Source organism: Dryobates pubescens, chromosome 12 (genome assembly GCF_014839835.1).
Source record: "Dryobates pubescens isolate bDryPub1 chromosome 12, bDryPub1.pri, whole genome shotgun sequence".
In the NCBI taxonomy this organism is placed as follows: Eukaryota; Metazoa; Chordata; class Aves; order Piciformes; family Picidae; genus Dryobates; species Dryobates pubescens.
The window spans coordinates 20,682,756-20,708,786 of NC_071623.1; the positions used below are offsets into that span (position 1 = coordinate 20,682,756).

General features: G+C 39.9%; 1 protein-coding gene across 1 annotated transcript in view; it reads right to left on the minus strand.

Annotated features, from left to right (window-relative positions):
* Positions 1–3,199: 3,199 nt before the first annotated feature.
* The window catches only part of DOP1B (DOP1 leucine zipper like protein B), a 52,886-nt gene continuing 30,054 nt past the window's right edge, over positions 3,200–26,031 (minus strand). The window contains exons 17-37 of the mRNA XM_054165849.1: positions 25,445–25,545; positions 24,549–24,739; positions 21,250–22,864; positions 20,498–20,609; positions 18,802–18,990; positions 18,029–18,154; positions 17,276–17,410; positions 16,546–16,601; positions 15,652–15,756; positions 15,498–15,564; positions 14,059–14,200; positions 13,580–13,662; positions 13,240–13,349; positions 9,883–10,029; positions 9,415–9,476; positions 8,028–8,156; positions 6,906–7,042; positions 6,511–6,566; positions 5,902–6,051; positions 4,727–4,856; positions 3,200–4,184 (exon numbers count right to left, since the gene is read on the minus strand). Of these exons, the coding sequence (XP_054021824.1) occupies positions 3,927–4,184; positions 4,727–4,856; positions 5,902–6,051; positions 6,511–6,566; positions 6,906–7,042; positions 8,028–8,156; positions 9,415–9,476; positions 9,883–10,029; positions 13,240–13,349; positions 13,580–13,662; positions 14,059–14,200; positions 15,498–15,564; positions 15,652–15,756; positions 16,546–16,601; positions 17,276–17,410; positions 18,029–18,154; positions 18,802–18,990; positions 20,498–20,609; positions 21,250–22,864; positions 24,549–24,739; positions 25,445–25,545 (4,101 nt within the window). The 3' untranslated portion in view covers positions 3,200–3,926. The remainder of the gene's footprint in view (positions 4,185–4,726; positions 4,857–5,901; positions 6,052–6,510; positions 6,567–6,905; positions 7,043–8,027; positions 8,157–9,414; positions 9,477–9,882; positions 10,030–13,239; positions 13,350–13,579; positions 13,663–14,058; positions 14,201–15,497; positions 15,565–15,651; positions 15,757–16,545; positions 16,602–17,275; positions 17,411–18,028; positions 18,155–18,801; positions 18,991–20,497; positions 20,610–21,249; positions 22,865–24,548; positions 24,740–25,444; positions 25,546–26,031) is intronic.

Sequence of the window (26,031 nt, forward strand, 5' to 3'; positions counted from 1 at the left end):
CACACAGAGAAAGCCTTATGCGTAATTTCCTGGGGCAAGGAGCTCTCTCCATACAGGGGGTCGAACGCTTGTTGGTCAGCCCGGATCCCCTGATGCTGCGCCAGCAGCTTCTGCCATCTGCTCCACGCTGTTCTTTCAGACACAAACATCCACACCCAGGACTAGGATCCCTGGGTGGAAAGTTAAGGAATACAAAAGACAGGGACATAAGAGATAGAGCAGTTTGGAATAGTAATAAGAGGATTAGGGAGGCAGTGGTAGTCTTGTCCTTCCATAGGTCAGTGTAAGGGCAAGCACAGACCGGCATTGAGCCACTACTGTAGGGATCCAAACTTTATGGAATTCTATACAAAGCCTTCATCTATTGGAACTGAATTTCAGAGCTTTTACAGAATCAGATAAAAAACCTGAAGTTGGTGAATGAGCAGTAAAGGTAGTCTGAAAAAAAAAGAGAAAATTGCATTTGAAAATGTATTTTAAAATAACATTTAATAAGAATTGCATTCAAGTATAGTGTTGGATACACCTAACTATTACATAATGTTCCGCATTTCCAAGTTTGTCAGTACTTTGGCAGCTACCTACTAGTTTTTCCTTTCAAGAAAATGAAATCCTTTTGAATATTTAAATGTTTCCCTGTGTGTGTCATGCACTGTGGTAATGTCAAGTCTGAAGCATCCGAAGGAGAAAACTAAGCCTCGTTATTCTGAAAATGAGCAAAGAAGTAGACAGCGAAGCAAAAGCATCTTCTCTCCTGTTCCTAATGGGTTCCAAGCAAACGTTTTTCAGATTTAGTTAAATTTTTCTGCCTTGGCAGTACAACCCTCTTTCATGTACAACTCTCCTTAACAGAAGTAGGACAAGAAGTAAAATGACAAGTTAGACCCATATGGAAAAGGAATGAAGTTGCACTGCTAGAGATGCTTTTAGGTCTGTTAACTATGCCCCTCTACCACTCAAGTAGGACTTTTTTTAGGTAAAGCCATTTCCTCCTTATTCACATGCTATTTATAATGATGCAAGATCTACTTACATATTAATTTTTAAAGAACTTTTTCTTCTTAAGGATTAGATTCTGCTGCAGTGAAAGGATTCTGAAAGCCACAGGTGTCTGAGGCCATCTAAGTAGCCACCTGCAGAACCACTAGAGGAAGATAAATGTATGTAAGAAGGGCAGAAGTTGGAAGCAAGTGATATTTCTGTAGAAGGTAAGATCATCTTAGAGAGTTACATAGACTAAGTCACAGATTCTGTTTTTTGAAGTTTACCTCCACAGCTGAGGACAAAGTGACTAATGTCCAACTCCCTGCACATCTGAAGTACAGGCAGCTGTAATGATGCATTTCCTTTCCAGAGTGTGTCAGTTAAACCATCACACAGGGGAAGGATGACAAAACCCTTAATCTAAGTAATAGGTTCACCACCTCCAGTTGGTGAGGAAACTATATGAAGATACAGTTTATAGCTTATGGCAGAATGATAAAAAAAAGGGGGGGGTGATGGCAAACAGTTGTCTTAGACTTTAATAGCTCATTATCATAGCTCATGAATGACCTCATTGGGACTTTAAGGGAAATACCCAACTACAGAGTGCAACCACCAAAGTTGCCTTAGACTTTAATAGCTCATTACCATAGCTCATTAATAGCCTCTTATCAGGATTTTAAGGGAAATATCCAAATACAGAGTGCAACCACCAAAACCCAGAGTACAACCACCAAATTATCCTGAGTATTAGCAACAGTCTGTTTAAAAGTTGTTGAAGATATGTAAGTAATAAACATATAAAAAAGATCCTGCTTCAATTTTCAACTAATGCTTTCAAAGGACAGCTTTTCACTTGTGCTCGTTCCAAGAGCATTAGTGATTGTTAATAAATTATATTGATACAAATAATTCACATTCTTAGTGCCAACACAATATCACACTTTAGTCTATCACTTTCTTTAACTGCAAAAATGCAAAGAAGCTACTGAAGGCTAGAATAAGCCTCTTATAGAACAAACATTGTATTATCATAGTAAAGCATGTTGTTTGGTGTTTCATTATTTTCATTTATAATCCAAAGATGAAAGCTTCATATATTTGTAGGCAAAAAATACTGCAGAGTAGCCTTCCATGTTTGTTGTGTGAGGTTGGGGGGGGATAAGAAAAAATAAATCCCTGACCTCACAATCTGGTGACATTATTCATTTATTTTGTATGTCCTTTGTAATTTAGCAAAACCAAAAGTGGTGAACTGTAATACCCAACACATTTACCTCAGTTGTGATGTTCCAAATAACTCAAGCAGCACATACCAGTCTACAGGTATATCTTACAAAACCAGTTTCACTGGAGGTAAAAGTGTTAAAAATAACCCCACCAACACATAAAAAGAACTAGACAAAGCTTTTCACCATGAAAAATATTAAACCAGCAGTCAGACAATCCACTAAATATGGAAATTCAATGGAGTCCACCTCCTCATTTAAAAAAACCCAAACTTCTTCTAATGACTTTTGTTGGTTTTGTCACTATGATTGCTCTCTACAACTACCTGAAGGGAGGTTGTAGCCAGGTGGGGATTGGTCTCTTCTCCCAGTCAACCAGTACCAGAACAAGAGGACACAGTCTCAAACTGCACCAGGGGAAGTTTAGGCTGGAGGTGAGGAGAAAGTTCTTCACAGAGAGAGTTGTTAGCCATTGGAATGGGCTGCCCAGGGTGGTGGTGGAGTCACCATCCCTGGAGGTGTTCAAAAAGGGATTGGACGTGGCACTTGGTGCCATGGTTTAGTAGTCATGAGGTCTTGGGTGACAGGTTGGACTTGATGATCCCTGAGGTCTTTTCCAACCTTATTGATTCTATGATTCTATGTTTCTATGATGGTGCATATCTGTTAGCCATCAGAAGTGTCCTTCAGACATCCATCTGTGGTGTTTGGTGTTGGAACTAATCCCTCTCCTGGGAAGTGGTAGCAGTGCTGTTCCAAATTAAGCTGAACCTTGAACAAGGTATCTCCCTACCTACCAACACCTATGAACAGCCACATACATTATTTTGCATAAAAAATGTTCTGTTTTAAAAAGGTAGGCTGTTGGTATGCAGCAGTTTACATTTTTACAGAACTACCTTCACTTAATTGCATTTCAGAAGTTGCAGAGTGGCCTTAGTCACTGCAAGAACAAAGTTTTGTAATTAAAAAAAATTAACTAGAATATTTTTAGTCAATTAAAATAACCTCCCCCTCGAGCAATGTAAATTACAAGATGTTACTGCATTACTTTGTCTTTTATGCATGTTTTTTATTTAGGAAGCACTAATCCTGAAGAATGCTATTATAGTACAGAGATGAGATTACAAACATGCTAAGGCTGCAGTTCTCTGCACAATGCTAAAACTTATAAAATACATTGCTTCAAAATTTAGGTGTTTGGAAGTGGGTAAGTCTTAGGCCAAGTTAAAGAAAGGAGAAGCAGAAGTGGGTTTCAACCTCAGGAAATGGCTGGTCTGCATAATGATTGTACACTGACATGCAGTTTCAGCTTTTTCTTAAGTTTATGTTCTGAATACAGTTCCAAAAGCAGTTTAAGTTACTTGCTTGAGAAGTTACTGCCTAAGTGGTACAGTTGCTGCTTTCACCAGATCAAAAATATTCTTCCTTTATTTACAAAATCTCTTTATTCCTTCACATTGAAAACAAATAAAAGGATACAGTAACTATGATAAATTAACACTAAACTTTTGCCTTTCCCCCCACCCCCCTTCCAGGAACTGAAGAATCCAGCTTTTTAACACCAACTCTGAAGCCTGGGTTATTGATGAGTACTCCACAACAGCAGGCAGAAACCCAAAAACTGGGGGGAAATAAGAAGGGGAGAATTGCAGTACAGTTTTCCCTTTTTTTGCCATTTATTCACCATGAGCTAAGTGTTCGATGTGTGGCTTAACTTTCCATGCTTTCCAGGAAGTCACATTCAACACTCTCTTCAAGCTGTTGCAAGATCTTTATGCCACTACTGCTAATGTAGTCCAGGGAGAAAGATGCAGAAGTATGTGAATTCTGGGACTCACTCCCTTTTGCTGTAAATGCACAACACAGAGTCTTGAAGAAGGGCATAAGCTGGGTGATGCTAGATACAGAGCGCAAGTTCAAAAGTGGAAATTTGTGCTTATTGGAAGTTCCCTCAGTGTTGTTTGTTTCCTGTAAGCAAACAAACCAAGATTTACCAAAGGTTTTGCATTAAGACACCATCTTGTTAGGATTTATCTGAGCCCTGCACTATACGCTTGGTAAGAGAGCCACAGTCTACAATTGTATCGCAATAGAAGCTGTATTGATGGTATACCAAGTTCCTTCTATATTTGGATTAGAAGTTCCACTAAACAAAAGTCTCATGACTACAGGAGACTGCAAGTTTGGACTAGACTTCAGAATTAGATACCAAGCAAAAGAGTTACAGTGATATCTCTGAGAAGTACTACTGCTGCTATTTCCTTTTCTGGAAGAATGAATATGAACTTAGTGATAATTTAAAATGCTATTATTATAAACTTTTTTGACAAACAACAGCATGCTTTTTTTTTAATGAATACTGATCCTGTCTGGATTGTTTCCATTGGATGGTTGTGGGCAGATTTAAAAAGAAATCTTGTAATTTGTTTAGAATAATAAGTTAATGGAAAAACCACAACTGAACAACAACAAAAAAAGAAAACAAATCAAGTGAAGCATTCTTTCTTTACCCCATATTTCTTCTTCAGCAGATCCATGATTCTTATAATGTGTGGTCTGCATTCCTGATGATTTTCTATCAGATGAGAGGTCACAGTAGATAATTCTGTGTCCACTTCTGGGACAAATGCCCATTTGTACCTGAAACAAATGGATTACTGGATAAGAAGACCAAAACAACAAAAAAGAGATCCTTGTTCGACTCATACATAGTTAGTGGAGCACTGGTTTCTTACAGAAAAAAGCTCTCCTAACTAAGTTTTTATGCTATTACTAGAGTGAAACTTAATGAACAAGGATAGAATAGAATAGAATAGACCAGACCAGACTGGGTTGGAAGAGACCTTCAAGATCATCACGTCCAACCCATCAACCAATCCAACCCACCTAAACAACTAACCCATGGCACCAAGCACCCCATCAAGTCTTCTCCTGGAAACCTCCAATGACGGCGACTCCACCACCTCCCCAGGCAGCCCATTCCAATGTGCAATCACTCTTTCTGTATAGAACTTCTTCCTCACATCCAACCTAAACCTCCCCTGGCACAGCCTGAGACTGTGTCCTCTTGTTCTGGTACTGGCTGCCTGGGAGAAGAGACCATCATCCGTCTGTCTACAACCTCCCTTCAGGTAGTTGTAGAGGGTGATAAGGTCACCCCTGAGTCTCCTCTCTAGGCTAAGCAGCCCCAGCTCCCTCAGCCTCTCCTCATAGGGCTTGTGTTCCAAACCCCTCACCAACTTTGTTGCTCTTCTCTGGACTCATTCCAGCAAGTCAACCTCCTTCCTAAACTGCGGGGCCCAGAACTGGACACAGTACTCGAGGTGTGGCCTAACCAGTGCAGTGTACAGGGGCAGAATGATGTTACTGTCATGTCAGTATTTAAATGCAACTGGCTCCCAAGAAATCCCTAGTGTGTGCAAACAAAAACCAATCTCCATCTTTCTCTTCTCCCAATTTTTCCAAGTTGGAGAGCCTCCTAATAAAGATGGTGAAATCCTCCCACACTGACAAGACCAAATAATTTATCTAAATTCCCTGAATTACATTTGTGTGAGTACTAATATCTGTTCTTGTATTAAAAACTGACAGCAAGATTAAGTCTAGAAGAAAATAGATATAGAATTACTTTAAACGGTAAGAACAGTAACAGCCTGGAGAACAGGTAAGTAATTAGAGGACTTACATCTGAAACAACTGCATTCTGTCAGGTGGAAATGAAAGTGCTGTGTCCAAAAATTTACAAGCTGATAAGTACAAGGACAGCTCATTCTGCTGAATATCAGATCCGCTGCCATCACCTGGGACTTTCATTTTGCTTATTTTGCTGTTGCTCCTGTGTTAGTTACAATTAAGAAATGTACCATTAAAACACGAAATCGTTCAGCAAGAGAGAAATATACACATATATACAAATGAGCACTTATACCTGTACACAACAAAAGCTATTTTTATTCTGCATAAGCACTATGATTAATAATGAAAGTCTGTTAGAAGAAAAAGTAATCTAAAATGGTAATGTGTTAAAATACTCCAATGCTGAGTTAGCATTAGTTCTGTTTTTGTAGTCAACTAATACGGCACTTATGTATTTTGATCATACCACTGTTTTAACTGCTGAAAAATAATCCTGAGGTATGATTCATCAGTACCAGAAATACACAAATGCAATTAAAACAGTCCTGCTGTCTCTTCCCCATCTCTGAGAATTACTTAATTAAATGAAAATTCACAGATACAGGACAAGCAATTGTTACCAGCTCCCACAAGTGGTCAGACAAATGGTAGTTCTTACTTTGATGGTTCATCTTCCTCAGTTAGATCTTCTTCCAACTGTAGAAATGTCTGAATCTTTAAGGCAATAAAGTTTTTGTAAGGGCTGCTGAAATTCTCATACAACTCAATCACAAAAAAGATAATGCTTCACATAGTATACAGACCCTTAGCCTACTCTTGTGACTTGCAACAAATTAACAAGAGATAACATGAGCAAGAGATAACATGAGCAACAACAAAAGAATTAATGGAAAAGATGCTTCCTAATGATGTTAATTCTTTTCCCAAATTGTCAGACTAATGTAAAACATTAAAAACATTTCCCTTTTGAAAAAGGGAGTGTACTTGGAAGAAAAAAAGTAAATCAGAAAAAACACAACACTAATTAGTTTCAAATTACTACTTATTCCTTACCAATTCAGTTACCATTATTGGCCACAATGAGGTTAGATGCTGAGGAGAAATCCTCAACAAAAGAACTCTGAAGAAGAGAAACATCTGTGCAGCAGCTATAGAAGTCTGCCCAACACGGAGGTTCTCAGTCAGTCGTTCTAAAAGAAACATTCAAAAAGTTGAAGAACAAATGAAATGAGTAATGTTTTCAAAGAATCACAGAACATCAGGGGTTGGAAGGGACCATGAAAGATCATCCAGTCCAACCCCACTGCCAGGGCAGGATTACCTAGAGTAGGTCACACAGGATGGGTTTTGAATGTCTCCAGAGAAGGAGACTCCACAACCTCTCTGGGCAGCCTGTTCCAGTGTTTTATCACCATCACAGTGAAAAAGTTTTTCCTTATGTTCACATGGAACCTTCTATGCTCCAGCTTGCACCCATTGCCCCTTGTTTTATCACTGGCCATCTCTGAGAAGAGCCTGGCTCTGTCCTCCTGACACTTTCCCTTCACATATTTATAAACTTTCCTGACGTCACTGCTCAGTCTCCTCCTCTCCAAGCTAATGAGCCCCAGCTCCCTCAGCCTCTCCAAATAAGAGAGATGTTCCACTCCCTTAATCATCTTTCTGGCTCTGTGCTGGACTCTTTCAAGCAGTTCACTGTCCTTGAACCGAGGAGCAAATGTTTTCCTGAATGTGTGTTTTGGGAAATAAAAAATGTAGAACGTGGCAAAACACAATTTGTGCTTTATCCTCAGTTTTGAGTTGAGCCTTTTGAACTCCATTAACAAAAGTGTGATTTAGAAAAAGTCTGAAGGCACAATGGCTTTATATCGTGTCAATGGCTTTAAATTTTGTCAAAACTGACATTTAATGAGAATGACAGCAGCCCAAGAGTGGAAACTGGAAGACTGCCACAAAATAACCTTGTTTCCAGTTTTGTTTCCAGACCAAAGGCTTTGGAACCCAGATTCCTGTCACCCGCTTACTGAGATTATTCATTTCTTAGAATGCAGAGATTCATAGCTTAATAAATTTTGTTTAAAGTGCATGCTGGCAAAAAAAGTGACACCCCTTTCTTGCAGGTTTTTTATATCCACTGTGGTTGAAAAGAAAGGCAGGTGAAATTAGAGATCTTACCTTGTATTAAGGGAAGATAGAGATGATACTGATCAATTTCCCCACTGAAGACAGCGAAAGCTTGCCGCTTCAACAACATTGCTTTTTGCTCAAAACTTGGGTACAGTTTTAAGGCACTGCTCTGCATACCTATAATAGAGATAAGAGTGAATGACTACTTGTGTTTTGGGCTGAAAATAATTCCTATGTCCTGAAATATTTTGAAAAGAAAAACTCCCATTAGGTCTACTAATTGGAATAATAAATTTTTGTTGATCCAGATCTGCTCATGCTAGCAGGAAAATTATAGGAAACAAGCACTGGAGCTCCTATGTGGCTGGAAAGTATCCTAAACTCTTGTGTCTGCCTTTACGTGCATGAATCTTCACAGGATCACAGGCTCTCAGGATGTTAGGGGTTGGAATGGACCTCTGAAGATCATCTCATCCAACCCCCCTGCCAGAGAATAGAATCCATAGAATCTAGCACAGGTCACACAGGAATGCATCCAGATGGATTCTTGAAAGTCTTCAGAGAAGAAGACTCCACAACCCCTCTGGGGAGCCTGTTCCAGTGCTCTGTGACCCTCGCAGTGAAGGAGCGCCTCCTCATGTTGAGGTGGAACCTCCTGTGCTGTAGTTATATCCATTACCCCTTGTCCTATCACAGGGTTCAACGGAGAAGAGCCTGTCCCCTCCCTCTTGACACCCAACCCTCAGATATTTATAAACATTTATTAAATCCCCTCTCAGTCTTCTCTTCTCCAGACTAAAAAGCCCCGGGGCTCTCAGCCTCTCCTCATAGGACACATGCTCCAGTCCCTTAATCATCCTGGTAGCTCTCCGCTGGACCTCTTTTCAGTCTCCTACACCCATAGATGAGTGATCTCAGAACTTTACAATTTACTGAGAAAAAAAGGAGGCAAGTTAAAAAACTATGTATTGTTTTTAATAAGTGCATCATGACTTCATCTTGCACTGCAACCCTTCAAATATTATTTTGAAAGACCTGAAAAAAGACATTAAAGTTGCTTCGTCTTTTGAAGCTCCATACACATTTAAGGGGTTCCATCCCACCCCTTCCCACACTTTCTTCTACAGTCTCCTCAAGCCTGAATTAGAAGTCAAAACACATTGCTCAAAGGTTTGCTGTACTGGAGCACTACATTCCTACAGCTCGATGCCAGTATACAGACACCTGCAAAGTTAGCCAAAGTCTCCTTTGGCTAACAGGGAACAGCTGCAGAAGGTCACGATTCAGCAACTTCAGGTTGTGGCAAAATGTGAATGCAGGAGTCTAGCATTAGCATTTCCAGAACAAATAAGTACATTAAAAACATACCAAATAGCTCAAATGCAAATAGATTTACAATTGAGATAGAAATAAATTCTGAGTAGATGATACTTACTCATCAAATCTTTAAACATAGTTTTCTCATGTGTGAGAAGATGATCAATAATGGATCTCCAACTGAATGGGATACAGAAGGAATTAGATAACCAGAGAAAGCTTTTGTATGGATTCATCTCAGAAAATATTTTGGTCTAGCATTTCATATAAGGAAACAGTTTCCAAGCAATATTTAGCATGCAGACTCTTATCTGGTTCAATACAGACTGAAATCTAGGCCCTCCAGCTCTGCTGTATGCAGTTCCCTAATCATTAAGGGGAGCATGAGGCAAGTTTATTCTTTTGCTGTACAATGAAAACTTCATTGCTTACAATGCTTTTAGTAGAATTATGAGACCCATTTTTAACAATTTGACATTCTGTAAGAAAGTAGCAAACAGAATTTCCTTTCCAATATTAGCCATTTTTCTTTAAAGCCTTTCTTTGCAAATTCAGAATAGAATCTTGGAGTGCTACAATCTCTTACTGAGTGCATGAAGTGTCCATCTGGAAAAAAGCTGGATCCATAAACAACTCAACAACTTCTTTTTTCCAGGCTCTCTTGGTGTAGGCATATCCACTCAATGAGCTTAGCAACTGAGCACCAGCACGAAAACTAGGGATGTTGTAGGCACTGGGGAAAGAGATAATAGTAAATACAATTATGGTAAATATAATAATGGTAAAAAAAAATAACTAAACATATAAAAATAAATAAACATATAAAAATATATATGAGTATATACAAAGTGAAGTTTATATAACCAGAAGATAAAACTCTGGGCCTCCCCAGAACTTCTAACCACATTCTTTTATTAAGAAGCTATGTCTGCATTCGTTCATAACTGAGCAGCAAGAGATCAGTAGATCAAAGCAGTTGGTGAAGAAGCTCCTCACATTTCCAGTGTACCTTGTTTGGGGAGATATTTTCAGATTAGCTGTATCACAGCACAGCACTGCAGGTCTCCACTACAGAGGTGGAAACTTTCTCAGAACAAAATTTTCAATAAACTTTGAATCCTTGTCAGAAGGCCCCTTTAGAAGGTACCACAGTAGACTTCTTCTGTCACCCAGAGAACATGTATCAGTTCTGCTGTCATCACCTGTATAAATACCTCTCACATTGGCCTTTTTCTCCCTGTGCTGCCTTATGCATCACCTCACTACAAATGTGAATGCCATGCTCTGCAAGGCGTAGGACAGAAAGAGCGTGGGGCTCAAGTGAAATCTGGTAGGATCAAGGTGAAGGGACCCTGTATGAACTGATGCTCATCCTCTGACACCTCAGTTTCATTGAAAACACAGATGCCAAACAGCATCCTGCTACAAATTTCTGCAGTCTCTGCTTTGCCCATTGTGAACAAAGGTTTCAGGTTGGTGAGGTGGTACTCAAGCTGGCAGGAATGTGACCTTCGGTTACGAAGGGATGCTGTCAAGGTCCTCTGTTGTGTGGTGGTACTACAACTTCACAGAAGGCTTCAGCAGCCCCTATGTTTTCATGAGGGAGGTTACTGCTTTTCTTTGGTGGAGCCCTGAGACTAAACTCCTACCAAGCTGGCAACAACAGAGGGTGGAAGACAGTCTTGGAAGTTACAGTTCAGCTGCTGAGCAGCACATATGAGTCACATGAATATCATCCAGTACGTCTGTGAGCCTGATGGGTGTTCCAGATTCTTAACTAGTGACCATCTTGCTATGGTTATGGCTACATAGATCACAAGGACTCTTGGCCCTGACAGGCCGACACTGGACAACCATCAAAGGATGTCTGTAGGCATCTCAGCAACTTCAGCAAGCTTCTGATACTCATGTCTTATGACCATCTGTGACAGTTAAGAAAAGATAGCTGCAAAATTCTCTAGCTGAACAGTCAGGTGTAAAAAGGAAAACAAAGATTAATTCTAAATGAATTTCATTGGTCAGATGTGAGATGTACCATAGCAAATCTCTCCCACATTCCTTTCTCTCAGTTTCACTCCATCTTCTGTCTTTCTCATGGCATACATGCTGTCCTTGGACAGAGACTGTTAATCAGCAAACGAGATAAGAAAAACTACTTAACAATTGCTTTGAGCTAACTGAAATTCCCCTAACATCTCTACTCTTTTCTTCTAATTAGCAAAGGAAAAAGGGACAGGAGAGGTTGGGGGGAGGTGAGGTGGAATCCTCCTCCCAAGGAGGATTTCTGTGTTTGTTTTTTTTTAATTTGTAAATTCTTATATAATATTGTAAATGCTGTATATTTTGTATATGTTCATTGCATTCCATTATTGCTTGTAAAATACAGCTCCATCTGCTTCTCCGACTGGGCTCAGCCAAGTTTTTGTTGATGTCGGTGGGTTAAACCATCACACTACTACACCATCAGTCTCAGAACAAAGGGGATGGTCTTATTTTCCTTGTGGAAAAAAAAAATTGAAAATGAAGCTGGCCAACTCCTGGCATTCAGATCTCCATTTGCATTGTAGAATTCATCTTTTATCCCTTGCACCAGTTCATGAGGAAATCCTGACAGCAACAGGATGTCCCTGTCAGTTTTGACAGTGCTGTTTGCACACATGGGGCAGAGATGGAAGTGTTTGGCTTGCAGCCACTGGCTCACAGCATGCCAAGCATGGCAATATGATGCAAGCACTCCCAGGAACAGTTTCATTGGTGGCTGAATGCAGGGTTTTCCATATCTGCTACTAATGATGAAGGCACTGGGTGCCCTGTCCATAAGAATGACATACACTGCATACATCAAGAATCTGACTGATTTTGTTGGGGTTGAGGTAGGGAGAAAACATTGTAATACAATAGAAAATGCATAAATATAATAGATAGAAAAGAACAGTTTCCTAATATTTTGCTGCATATTTTTAATCCCTCCCCCTTGAGAAGGAGCATGGAAAGGTCTTCAAACTCTGCTGCACTCTGAGCCTTGCTGGCTTTAGTGCTTCCCAGTGACACTCAGCCCATCATTCCTTTTGGCATGCCTGGTTATAGCTTTCCTGACCCTCTACAACCTTTTTGTTCTTAACTGTACACTGGCTAGTGCTTTTGACTGTGACTTAAATAATGCTCGAGATAATATTCACTTTCCCCACTTGTGAGCTGTGGCTGATGCTCTCCTGTACCTCAATACAAATTGATTTGCTCAGAAAAACTCAGTAGCCAATAGGTGGCAGCCAGGAGGAGGGCAAATCTGATAATGACTATAGCAGGAACCGTTGCAACTCAGAAAAATAGAACCGGGGATGAGCAGGGAAGAGAAGAGTAAGCGTTGCTTCCTACCACTTGGTAGAAAGCTGCCAGAAAAAGAAGGATTTATTTTCTAAGAGATCTGCCAACAGTACTGGGAGAAAGGTGGGGAGAGATGCATGAGGAAGGCTTGGGAACCAGGACCAACTGATAAGACCCTTGAAGATGGAAAGGAAACCCTCATGACTAGGAAATGTTCCCCTCTCCCTGTTCAGCTGACAGAGGATATCATCTGTCTCTTCCACACCTATGCTTTTGGCTGAAAAACTAGGCAGAGTACAGGGAGATACTGCACTCTTCCTATTTTGTGATAGGTCCTATGACCTGCCCAGTGCTCTGCTGCCCTGACTCCACTGCCTCTCTCCATTCCCTAACATACACAGGAAAGGGAGCTTTAAGTAAAGGTCAAAAACCAAGATGGGAGGGATATCTACAACTGAACAGAAACAGCTCTCACAAAGCTCAAACAATTGGTTTCGGTTTCAGGTTTCAGCTTATAACCTTGTAACAGAGAAGAGGGCAAACAGAAGAAAAAGCAAAAGTCTTGCTGTGGACCAAAACATCAGACTTAATCAAAATCCCATGCTGAGTGACAAGTCACCTGTGGTTGCGTAGGTAAGGAAATACATAGTACAGCAAACGTGAAATCAATGGCACAGCTTTCTCCTTCTCGTCGCTCCGGTAAACCATGTCCAAAAGAGAAGCAAGAACCTTAAAAACAAAGAGTGTCTCTTTAGAGCTCTGACTGGTGTTTCTGAGGAAAGGGGAAAGCATGCCATATTTCAGGATAGAATGTGTATGCATATGGGGTGCCTCTGCAAAGATTTTAAGCTCCCATTTAATCTACTGGGAAGACCTAATATATTCCTCTGCTCAATAACGTCAATACAACCACCACCCCAAAGATGAGAGCTGCAACTACAAAACTGGTTCCTACTTACTTCTGCAAGGAGAGAAAGAGCTTGGACACTGTATATTGAAGGAGCAGAGGCAGAAACCATTGAAGATGGTGCCACTGATGTATCTGAAAGAGGCAAAATAGTTTTGTTTTCTCTTCAGACATGTTTAATTTTTGCTGTTTCCTACATGTCTTCTCAAACAAGACCTGTCACTTACATATTGGTATTACAGTGAAATGCTTCTGGGCACCTTGCCAAAACAACATACCTCATGCCCCATGCTGTTTTGTTCTGGATGTTGCATTCACCTGCTATAAGTTGTCCTCTGATTTATACACAATCTGCAAATGTTTACTAAATAGACTTAGGCTGACATTGTTATTGGAGGATAATGCATTTTTTATAGTGTTGTCTTTATTACTCCCATCTCATGCAAACTCCACACTGTCAAACACTTAGTACTCTTCACTGACTTAAGCAGATGAGATGAAGCAGTAGGAAGTTATATAAAACCACATTACCATTCACATCTTCAATGTTGAAGTCATCTGGCAAAATCTGAGGCTGAGCTTTCACTTCTAAGTTCCGGCTCAGCCAGCTAGTCTGTTCCAGGGAAGAACCAGCAACAGTCCCTACAGCCTCCAAGATTTTTTGGGTCACTTCCTATAACATAACCAGAGAATGTGGCATCAGATGAAAGCTATCATCTCTTGGCCAATCCTACTGAGAGTTTTTATATGGATGTGCCAGGAGGATGAGAAGTAGGCACTTTTATTTGTTAGAAACATAAATTTTTCTCTGATTTAAAAATCTGTGCTCTCAAGATAATTAACTGCTGCTCACCTCCAAAAAGAACAGGCAAGAAAATGAGAAACAAGGAAAAAAATCCAAGTTGTCTTATCATGGAGGATTAATCATAATTTTTCATGCAAGTCATTACCATTAACATAGTATCAATATGACATCAATCTTGCCACACATTAGCAGTCAGCTGTCAAAGATATGATCTGAATTGTTCAGCCCCTCAGAAATGGCATACCACTGTCTCTTTATTCCTTTTATATACGGAGAACATTAAACACGGCAGAGCACCAAGTGAGGAAAGGTTTTATTTTATGCCCATTCATCTGTTCATATATTAGTTTTTCTACTAGAGGTGAGAAAGATGTGTCTCAAACTAACTGCACACTTCAGCAAATTTAATTCCTAGTAAAATGAAATACTGGTTTCTCTAATGAAACCAAATCCCAAGTATCAAAAGCAAAGCAGAGGTCACTTGTGAAGTGGCTGTAAGACAGTAAGACAGCAAAGTTCTCCTTTTATCATCATGATCATTTTGCTGGCGGAAGTGGAGATAATTTCTCTGTTAGTGCACAAAATTATTATAACCATAACACTGTCTAACCTCAGGCATAGCATTATATTAGTTCAGAGCCCAAATTGTACTCACAAAGGTAGTGCTTAAATTGCTCTGGTGAAATCACATTCAGTATAGGAAAAGAATCCTGCTCTACTCCACCCCTCCTTTACATAAAAGGTAAGTTGACTGTCATTTACATTGCCAAACACAGTTATGAGCTTCAAGGATAATTATACTATTAATTTTCCTACATAGCTTTGAGATTTCAACACTTACATATATATCATGAACTCATGACCTCACACTCGTATTACAATTTAAATTCTGATAAACTTCATAAAATTACCCAGGGAAAACTGTGCAATGTCCATAGTTACCACTGCAATTTAACCTATTTTTCACAAAATTTTGTTAGAGACCTTCTGTGCATCACGTCTCCCATACATACCAGGCCTAAGCCAGAACATGTGGATACACATTCACACATTCTGAAAGCCCAGGCAAATTCAGATACAAAGAACAGATCAGGTCATCTCCACTTTTACTTAGATGTACAGTGCCAGATTTATGAACTAAAACATACACATGTATACACTGTACCTGCAAGTCTTTTTGGTCCTTCTTGTTTTCTAGAGTAGGTGTCCTAGTCACAAAGTCATTCAGAGTGCTGTGGGAGAATCAATTCACTCCGAGTTAGCAATTGGACAGGTCTACTCAATGCATCTTTTATAAAACCTTCTCTCTCACACAGTACCTGAGAAGAAGAAAGTGTCCAGGAGGAGCCAAGTTCAACTGCACAGACTCTTTGAGTAGTCCTAATAAGGACTGAAAATTCTCCTGCAAGGCTGAGACAGGTAGTCTGCCAAAAAAAACCCAACAAAAAACCTAAAACATGCTCAGCTCAGAAGTTAGCGTTAATACAAAAAACAACATACATGAGAATCTTGGTGGCCATCAAGAGCAGTCCTTTAGATCCTGCTCCTCCCTAAACTATCCAACAACATGGTATAAATATTCAGCAGCACAGGTAATATGCATATATCAGTAAATGCTAGCAGTGTAAGAGGGCTGGGTCTTCAGGGGGAAAGAAAAGGACTAAGTTTAGCTAACCACTCCACTGCAAGCCAGCTTACTTATCTCCATAGCTTATTGCACATAGTATACTGTACAGTCTGATATATCCCACGGCTTCCATATGAGCAAAGCCGAGTATCTGAAGAAGAGTTTTGATCAAGTAATATTTGTAATCAACTGTCTGACCCACTAGGACTGACTTTAGTTGTTCCAAAGTCCAGCACAGAGTGGAGCCACAGTGTTTTTACTGCATTTAGAAGTTGTCTGGCAACGCAATACAGATAAGGAAAGAAATCATAATGAATTATAAAAGTATCCTGTTAATGAGATGTCAGAAGTATCTTGCTTTATTAATATGAAATGAGGCTTTCATACTGGCATTATCAGCATAATGTCATAGCCCAGTTATTTTGTGTCAGTCTGCTACCTAACCCCAAAATGCCAACAACCATTTCCTGCCTAAAGGTGTTCTGTGACACTGTGTCATAAAGGTCAAGGTAAAGCAGAAATCATGACATTGGCTATTATCCTAACTAGTCAGACAGAAAATTCTCTTTTATAATGACTGAATTACCTTTGAATGAAGGCATAACTGAACTGCAGCATAGGGATATCTACAAGAGAAGATTTCTGAAAAACAAAAGCAAACTCATCATTATTTGCCATCAGAAAAAAAATGAAAACAAAAAATCCATGCCATTGAACACTTATGTATAATGCTTAAAATACCCTTCTCAGAAGCCACTGGTACTTCCAACAGGTGACTAGCAGTTATAAAGCTATCTATGCGTCCCTTGTACTGACAAGGGAGTTCAGAGCTTTAATAGAGGACCCTATTTGAGAAGCAGTTGCCTTATTTTGGAATACCAGCTACATTTTATTCAGAGCTGTCGGAGCTCCTATAATGGTGTGCATAGTAGCAGAACTGGCTTCCTTGAAAGCAAATCGGAAGGCAGCAGACACAATGTGAAGCATTTCTAACTATTCAGGTAAGGGTAGAAAGCTAGAAATGCATTTCTGAGTTGCATGCAGCATGAAGCTGTAACCATCTTTGGTGCTGGAGGACTCCATACCTTTTCATTACCGGCAACTTCTCTAGCAAAATATTCTGAAGAACCTGCTTATACTGATGGACCAAAACACAGAACCCCACATTCTGGAAAACATACCTCATTCAAGAGCAAAAAAGAATCATGTATTTTAAAAATATCACCCAAACTTTCTTTCTAATAATATTTAGAAAACACATTGGGATAGATCCAGAATAGAACATAATAAGAAAATGGAATTATCTTCATGGTTACCTCTTCACCCTTGATTTGTGACGGTTTCTTGACCACCTCTTTGACTAGATGTAATATAGTGTCGATTTTCAATGTGTTAAGTGCACATATTAAGTCCACAAGAATAAGCTGAGATGCACTTGCCACTGGAAAAATCTGACAAAGCAAAACAAAAGACACACTCCTCAGGTCACTACACCAGGCAAAACACGAAGCTGCAAAAAAAACCCCAACTTTTTGTGTGATAGCTTCAGTATCAATACTTAAACAAAATGTAAACTGGAAAAAGTTAAATGAAACATCTGCCAATTTGCCATATACAGATCTTGTCTCAACACCTCCATGAAAACAAACTTCATTATACTCACATGAAAGCTGAAAAGAAAGAGGTGTTCTACTCAGAATAAATGCTTCGTTTCAGAAAATGCAACTCTAACCTTTCTCTGGAAATGGAGTTGATTCAAGGCCTTTAAGTGTAAGTGGCAAGTTGCAATCTGAAGATTACAGTCCAGTAACTAAAAAAAATTGCTATTACTCTCAGACTTAAACTACCACACTGTCCTTTTTATTTGATTACTTATTTAGGTTTAATTGTGGTCCTGATACTTTGTGGAATTACATATAGATAAAAGCATTTCAGATGTTTCAGTGGCTTGCTGTTGTCACCTGCAGAAAACCCCAAAGAATCCATAAACAAGCCCAGAGTTCAGATGTGACCATATAAATGTAATGTTTGTCTTTACACTGAAATATTAAGTATGCCTTTAGTTTCACCTTGATTTTACTTTGATTCCTACGAGGTTTCTTGCTGTTCCATACTGCTGCAATTGCTGCCATCAACTGGATTCCAAGTTGTGGTGTCAAGGGATTCATGAAGTCCAGTATTTTAGTTCTTAATGTCTACAGAGAATAATAGAAAAAAAGTTGTCAATGCTAAACTTTGTAAGACAAAGGCTCTCTCAGAGTCTCTAAAACATTCTTCCTTTTGCCAGGGTATTCAGAAAATACACAACAAAAGAACCTCTTTGTATACTTGTCAGGCAGATGAGTTTTGACTAGGTATGAGTCGGTGTATCCTTCTTACAGATGGAAGGCACATTTGTCAGAAAACAGATTGTGAAACAGAAAAACTAATTTATTGTGTCATATTTTGTCTTCTTCTGCAGATATTTTCTCACTGCTTTGATTTACCAATAGCCACAGAAGAAGGGAAAAGTTCAGTAATTTTATTCCTTCGGGTACATGTTTTACTGCCTGCAGAAGGTTCAGACAATTAGAGGCAGATGGCTCTACAGCAGCTATTACCTGAAACTTACAGAAAAAAGCAAAACATTAAAACAGATCAGGTAAGGGTGCTGATGGGCAAAAAGAACAGGCAAAAATCTACTTTATAAATTGATACTGTGCAAGTCTGCGGATCATGAGAGTTCTTAAAAATTCTGTGTAGCCCAATGTCATTAAGGAAATGGCAAAATTACTCCTATGAACTTGTGAGGGAGGGGGTTATAAGCTTGATGAGATACACAGCATTTTAAAAGAAGTCCTACTTTGGTTGCTTTAAAATAGACTGAAGAAGAGCCTTTAGTTGTTCCAAAGAAGTCAGTTGGTCTTTTTTGAGAGTCTTCCTTCTTTATAATGCTCCAAAGAAGGGACATGGTATTAATAATGCGAGGCAGTTCTTCCAAAATGGCATTCCTGGCATTTCTCAGGTTTGCAGGTTCAGCCAAACATGGTGACTAGAAAAAAAAACCACACATGAAAGTTAAAGTACATTATATTGTGCACTACAGAGTGACTGCTCTTATTCTATAATTAGAATTAGAGCCAACTTCTGTAATGACAACTTTACAAATAATTCAGCCATTTGATTTCTGAAATACACTGCTGCTATTTGAGTCTGCTGAATTTCTTCTTCACTATTTTGCCACAGAGTTGATTTGTCTAGGAAACCACTAGGACAATATCCTCTTCATGACAAATGTTATAGGAATAAGAATTGTAAAGAGCAAATCATCATGAAGGGGATCTTCAAGAAGGCTGGAATATGACTGTTTACAGAGGCCTGTAGTGATAGGATGAGGGCCAATGGTTTGAAGTTAGAGAAGAAAAGATTTATGGTGGACATTAGGAGGAAGTTCTTTCCCATGAGGGTAGTGGAACACTGGAACAGGCTGCCCAGGGAATGTAGCTGAGGGCCCATCCTTGAATATATTCAAGGCAAGGCTCTGGGCAACCTAATCTAATGAAGGACGTCCCTGCTTACTGCACAGGTGCTGGACTAGATGACCTTTGGAGGTCCTTTCCAACCCAAACCACTCTATGATTCTATGTTATTAAATAAAAAGAAAATAGTAGACTATTTTGGTGATAGAGCAACTGCAGACAAGATATGCAGGAGTAATATTTGTGTGATCAGGATCATCATGAGCATTTCCTGCTTAAAATTAACTTTCCTATCTTCAAATAAAAAAAAACTTTCTCTCCTCCTCCCTTACACTTTCAGTTTTGATAGGATTGAGGTAGAAGGTGTCTTTAAAAATGAAGAGGCAGCTAGAAGTTGAGATAACAAAGAAAAGACAAGACTTGGAATCTCAACAGTCCAGCCTCATGTCTTACATATAAATCACAAAGAACTGCTGCTGGTGTCATGCTGTAAATCAGCTAGAGACTGTCCTCCCCAGACAACAAACTCAAGACAGCCTGAACTTCTGAATTTTCAGGACAGAGTGAAGGCTTAATAGGCAACTAAATATTAACTTCTCTGCCAGAGAAGTGAAGAACCTTGTTTAAATGAACATAGGATGTATGATGCAGGGAAGTGGGGGGCATATGTAAAGGGCGACATGTAGTGGGCAGATAGGGAAGACTGTAAATTCCAGGTACCTCAGCCAAAGGGGAAAGGGAGAGGGAAATTTGTGTCTGTGAATTTAGGGTAAAAGGGAAGTTGTGCCTTCCAGCAATTTGAGAGACCTCACTGGGATTTTTGCCCCATGAACTCTCCTTTATTTGAATGAAGTTTTACAGGACTCTTCTGTCTCCATTGTGAACATTAAACTCCAGCAAAGGACCAATTTTCCTTTCACTTTGTTCCTTTCTTTCGGTGTGCTATGATGCTTCTTTAAGGTTATCTTCTTGTACAAGTGCTGCTTTACTACTTCCATTCACTTCTGAATGAGAAAGGGTTGCATATTTTGATGAACTGATGCCAAGGTGTCAAGAAAGCAGTAGGCATTAAGCACTCACCTTTTTACTTTGATTAGGTTGATCCAGAAGGCAGAAGTGACTAATGGTTGTCAGACCTTCCAGAAGGGTTAGTGGGTAATCAGGTGTAACATTTTCTCTTTTAGAACTTAAGCTTCGGAGGGAAGGGAACAAACAAACAAACAAACAAGAAGTTTAACAGGCCAAGTACTATTTCCTTGATTAAAAATTCCAGTAGAAATGTTTCTATTCAATAATTAAAAGGATATAAGAATGAGCAAACAGGAATATCAAAACAAAGGATTCACAAACTATGCTTGGCCAACTCTGTTTCCTTGTCTAGGTATTTCAGAGTATTATTCCCCACCTGACCCTAAGTCTTTAGTGTTAAAATTCTTTCTCCCTACTCCTTTCACTTACTGCCTGTTCTGAACAGTATCACTGCATCTTTCTTCTCCAGGGTGTCTCTTCTCAACTAGTCCTCCAAAATGCTCAGTCTTGTCAAAACTGGGAACTTCTTTTTATCTGGACAGCAGGCAGAGGGGAACAGGATCTGTCACAGCTGCTGGTCATTCTTGCAACCACAGGGAGCCCTGCTGCGACAGTACTGCCTCCGCTGCACCCCAGGCTCGAAGGACAGATGCCTGCATGTACAGCAGGGTTTGAGGATCAAGCTCTGGGAGCCACAATGCTAAACCAGTAACTTACTATGTACTTACTATGTACTGTGCTCTAGTAAGGGGAACGTTCAAAAGCTTCAGCATAACAAATCCCACACTACAGACTCTTCTTACCTTGCAGACAATTTTGCAGATGTCTTCACAGCTTCATTTTCATACTGTTTGACAAGCTCATCCAGGTTTTTACAGATCTGTACGACAAACGGTGCTACAGTCCAGCCTAAAGACTTCCCAAAATAGGGCAGGGAACATGTGACTAAGCCAACCCAAGAAGGATGCATCCCATAGCCATACTCCGGTTGCAAACCTCTAACCACAGCAGAGACGAATAATCCCTGTGAAGTTATGGGGTGCGGATAGACATACTGCATTGCGCCAATAGCCTGCTGGAAATTCAGAGCCTGCTGCCATTCCTTGGAGAGGTCTGGCTGATTCTCCTGCTCCTCATGAGTCTGTCCAAGATGGTACTCCAAGACAATCAATACCTGCAAGAGCTTCAGCAATTCAATCTGGAGTGGATGTTCACTCCATATTTGATCATGCCCAAAATTGATTAGGCTCTCTTCAAAAAGTTCTTCTTCAGGAGCATTATTCACTCCACCTGCCATAAGCAGCTCATACCGTTTCTGACTTATATACATTGATGCAGACAAGGAAAGGAGAACGAACTCCTGTATTTTGCATCTTCCTAGCAAATTGCGTATGAAGTCCACATTCTTGCTCTCTGCTGCCTTTGCCATGGCAGCTAGCTGTGTCATCACTCTAATCAGGACTTCCACACTTTTTACCTGAACATCTCTGTTGCCAAGCACATCTCTGTGTGAGACCTTCAAGTAGCACGGATAATATGAGCGCAGGAAACTGAGACAGAGGTAAGTGAGCAGTTCTATTAGAAGAGAATGAGGACACATGGTTGGGGACTGAGCCGGAAGCTTGCCATAAAAACTCTGCCCAACAAGAGCTTCCTGATGGCGAGCCAAGAGATTGTAAATAAGATTCAAATGTGCGGTGGAGCTGGTGTCCATGCTTGTACTAGCTACAGCTTCAATAAATTCTTTAGGGTTTGTTTTAAGCACTGCCTCCAGAACAGAAAAAGCATACAATACCCTCTTAGAATCATAAGGCTGCAAATACAGCAGCATGTGTTTGAACAGTGCCTCAATCATCTCCTGCTTTTCTTTCTGCTGCTTGAGCAACCTAGAATGGGTAATTTCCTGGAGCTCCAAGTCTACCTCTTCATCACTTGACAGAGACTCTGATGCTTGAGTCCTCTCAGAGTCAACACGCACAAGGTTTAATACTGCATTGGATTTGGAGCTTTCAGAGAGGAACGCGTTGAGCGAACTCCCATGGTTTGTGGTCTCTCTGCCATCAGTTGCAGCACTGTCATTGTCCTCATTGCTCACTTCTTGCAGTTCCAGAGAAGGAGAAAAAGAGGATGTATTTTCACTGTCATGGCCTGTGCTGGTGTCTGCTGATTCTGTGTGTTCACTATTATCTTGGTCACCATCTGCTTCATATGAAGATACTGGATTACAAGAGACATTTTTTTCAGACGGTTCAGTTTTTAACTCTGGCTTCTCCGGATCTTTTTCTACTTCTGCCCAAATTGCTTCTCTATCCACAGTAGTAAACTGGCTCAGTGGAAGGTTTTCCTCAGAATTGCTTTCAGACATGTCACACTCTCTCAAAGACACCTTTTTCTTGCAAAGCCAAGCACATATATTTTCTGGGGGGAAAAAAAAAAAAAAAAGAAACAATATTTTTACCCCCAAATAGCAGATTTATATTGAATAACTCATGGTGAGAAAAAAGAGGTTAAAAAATCACTCTGCACTAGTCTACTATTACTTGCAGCAAGTGGAGCTAAAATGACCAGCTGGGTTAAGTGTAAGCAAGAGTACAGGATCAAAACATCAAGCATATGCTGGCTTTCTTATGCTATGTCTCCCTAGATAGACAATTCTTTTTTATGCCTCCTGAGCAGAAAATGTTTGTTGAGGTCAGAAGGGAAAGGAAAATGACAGCAACAAAACATGATTTGTTTTTAAATTTTAATTTTTAAGAGCTAATGTTTTCCTTGATTACATGCTGTGGAACAAGGAAGGAAAATACTAGCTCTGTTTGTGTATAGCATCTAATAAACAGGTCTCTTTGGATGCTATAAAGGTCTAACTATTTGTCAGTTGAAACAGAAAAACAATTATGCAAGTCAACAGCTAGGTTAACAGTAATGAGAGAGACAGCTGACACGGAAGTTTCTTTACACAAAACTACCAGACACTTCACTGTCTTCCTGTTCTGCTCCAGGAAACATCCTTGTCTATTTAGGCCAAATGGTGAAGTGTGTCATGTCCATACCACTCCCAGCAATCCCAAAGCTGAACAGACTGCAAGCCTCCCCCAGACTCTGCACTTAAGAGTGAATCCTGGGTCCATACCTGTCTCAGTCTTCCTTTCTCAGCTGCTTCCCACAAGTCTCTGTAACATTTGTCTGCCCTATATTTGACACACAACTCATATGTGGTTCAAAATGTTTCTCATTACAGGTCTTAAAATGGACATCTTGATCTGTCAAATCTATTTTGCCAAGATGAAGACACTCTGCAACATTTCTAATTTTGAGTGGCTGAAGGTTATCTTCAATTCAAAATATCTCTCTTTGCTTCTGCATCCTAACTCTGGGATGCCCCTGATATATGCAACAAGGGCTCAGCTATTCTTCTTTTAAATCAAGATGGATCATTTTTGGACAAAGGTAATAATCAGAATATAATTTTTAGAAGTTAGCAGAATTAGGTGTAGATTCTTTGTGTAAGTGCACCCTAAAAGCAAGCTGGTCCTCATAACCTGAGTGATTGTTGTAACATTATGCCAAGTGAATCATTATCAAAAAGTATTCTAAGTAAAGAATCCTGGTATGAGGGTGCATGGTGTACTGTGGCAAGACTGGAGAGAGTGAGATTTGCCTGTCCATCCTGCCTACATGAACAGTTCCTGGACTGATATAGTCACCAAACTGCTCCTGGATTTCATTTGGTTGCAGACCTAGTTTTGCTCGAGAAGGGATCCCATGAACAGTGAACACACATGCAGTGTGGATCATCTGAGAAGAGCAATGAGAAGTGTGGGACAAGATCCCAGAGCAAAGCAGGGAGCAATCCAAACTAACAGCATAGGTGCAGCCACTGTAATAGAAATTATCATTAGACCATCATCTAGCATGACTTACTCCTGAACTCTCTTGTACACAACACTGAGAGGTATTTGGATGAGGAGGAAAATGTGAAACTGATACAAGACAACTTAGGGTAGGAGGATACCATTGCACTTCAGAGACTACCTTCAGTGGGTGTTCAGGAGTATGCAATGCTGTGTTAGCACTTACAGTTTCAGTCCAAGAACAGTTTTACCTGCTGAATTTTTCTGTTTGATGTAGTGGATGGACGTGCGCTGTGTCTTAGGATGAAGCAGCAGCAGCAGGACTGGTTCAAGAATCCGTGCAACATCATTAAGTGAAAGAGCACGGATCAGCCAGCCCTGTGCTGCAGCACCAATTGCACCATCTGAACAATTGAGACTGTCCAGTACCACAAACAGAGACCTGAGTGGAGAAATCAGAACGAAGAAGTACAATTGAAAATCCTAAACAAAGTTAATGCAAACAACAGAAGAGTGGCAGGGAACAGACACAATGCATGTTCGACTAAGCAGCAGCTAATGCCTCATGCCTGCTAACAACAGCTCGGTCATGCACGTATTCCCGAGTTGAGGTCAAGTGCACATGCATTTGTAGAAGCAAGACCATACATACACTCACACTCTAGAAGAGCAGCATATTTTAAAGCTCCTTCACATATTTATTTAGAAACACTCTTAGTGCTTTTGTCTCATTTTATACAGAGGTTATGATGGTGTGAAAAAAAATTAGTCAAACTACTTTTGTTGCTGGTTTGGAGGTTTTGTTTTGTTTTCTCACAGGTAGCTGGTTTTATTTTCTTTGGAAAAAAATTTAACCCATTCCAAGATAAAAGAAATATCTGCTATGCAGAAGCTTGTCTACAAGCTGCTCTTCATGTATGAAGCTGTTTCTAATTTTACAGGAACTTCCTTCACACAGGAAAGTGCACCATGCACACAGAGTGCTTTGCAAAGGTGCAAGAAAGTTGAAGATCTTCCTTTTGCTCATTTTTTTGTTCTCTTTATAGAGAACTTTTTCTCACCTAAGAAAAAGAAAAAAGAACAGAGCAAAGCATGATATAGTTTTAATATATAAATGTAAGTCTAAGTCAGTGGAAATGGAAAATACCTATCAAAGGACCGATTGTGAGAAGTCACTCTGCTGCCTTGGATCTCTCTGGTCAGATGCCACATGACAGAGAATCTGAACAGTGCTTCCAGCCTTGTCCCCTTTGTAAGGAAACAAGACAGATACATATTTTTTGCAGCATTTATCTCCAATTTTTAAACCTCTAGCAGAACAACAGCGATTGTCTACATGACTGCTAATCTTTCCCAGATAGTTTGAGAGTTTGAGACTAAACCAGAACACTAGGTATCTATCCCTGGAGGTTTTTAAGGCCAGGCTGGATGTGGCTCTGGGCAACCTGATCTACTGTAAGGTGTCCGTGCCCATGGCAGGGGGGTTGGAACTAGATGATCCTTGAGGTCCCTTCCAACCCTAAGAATTCTGTGATTCTATAATGCACAGCCAGAAATTAACAGCCATGGTGTCTGTGGGAAAGAAACAAAAAGAAGACTTGCCAATACACTAGAAATGTATTTTAGGACCCTGCTGACTGCAGAGGAGTTGTACCAGATGACCTTTGAGAGTCCCTTTCAACCTGATGCATTCTGTGACTCTTGCATATAAACATTCTAGTTTTGGTTTGGTGT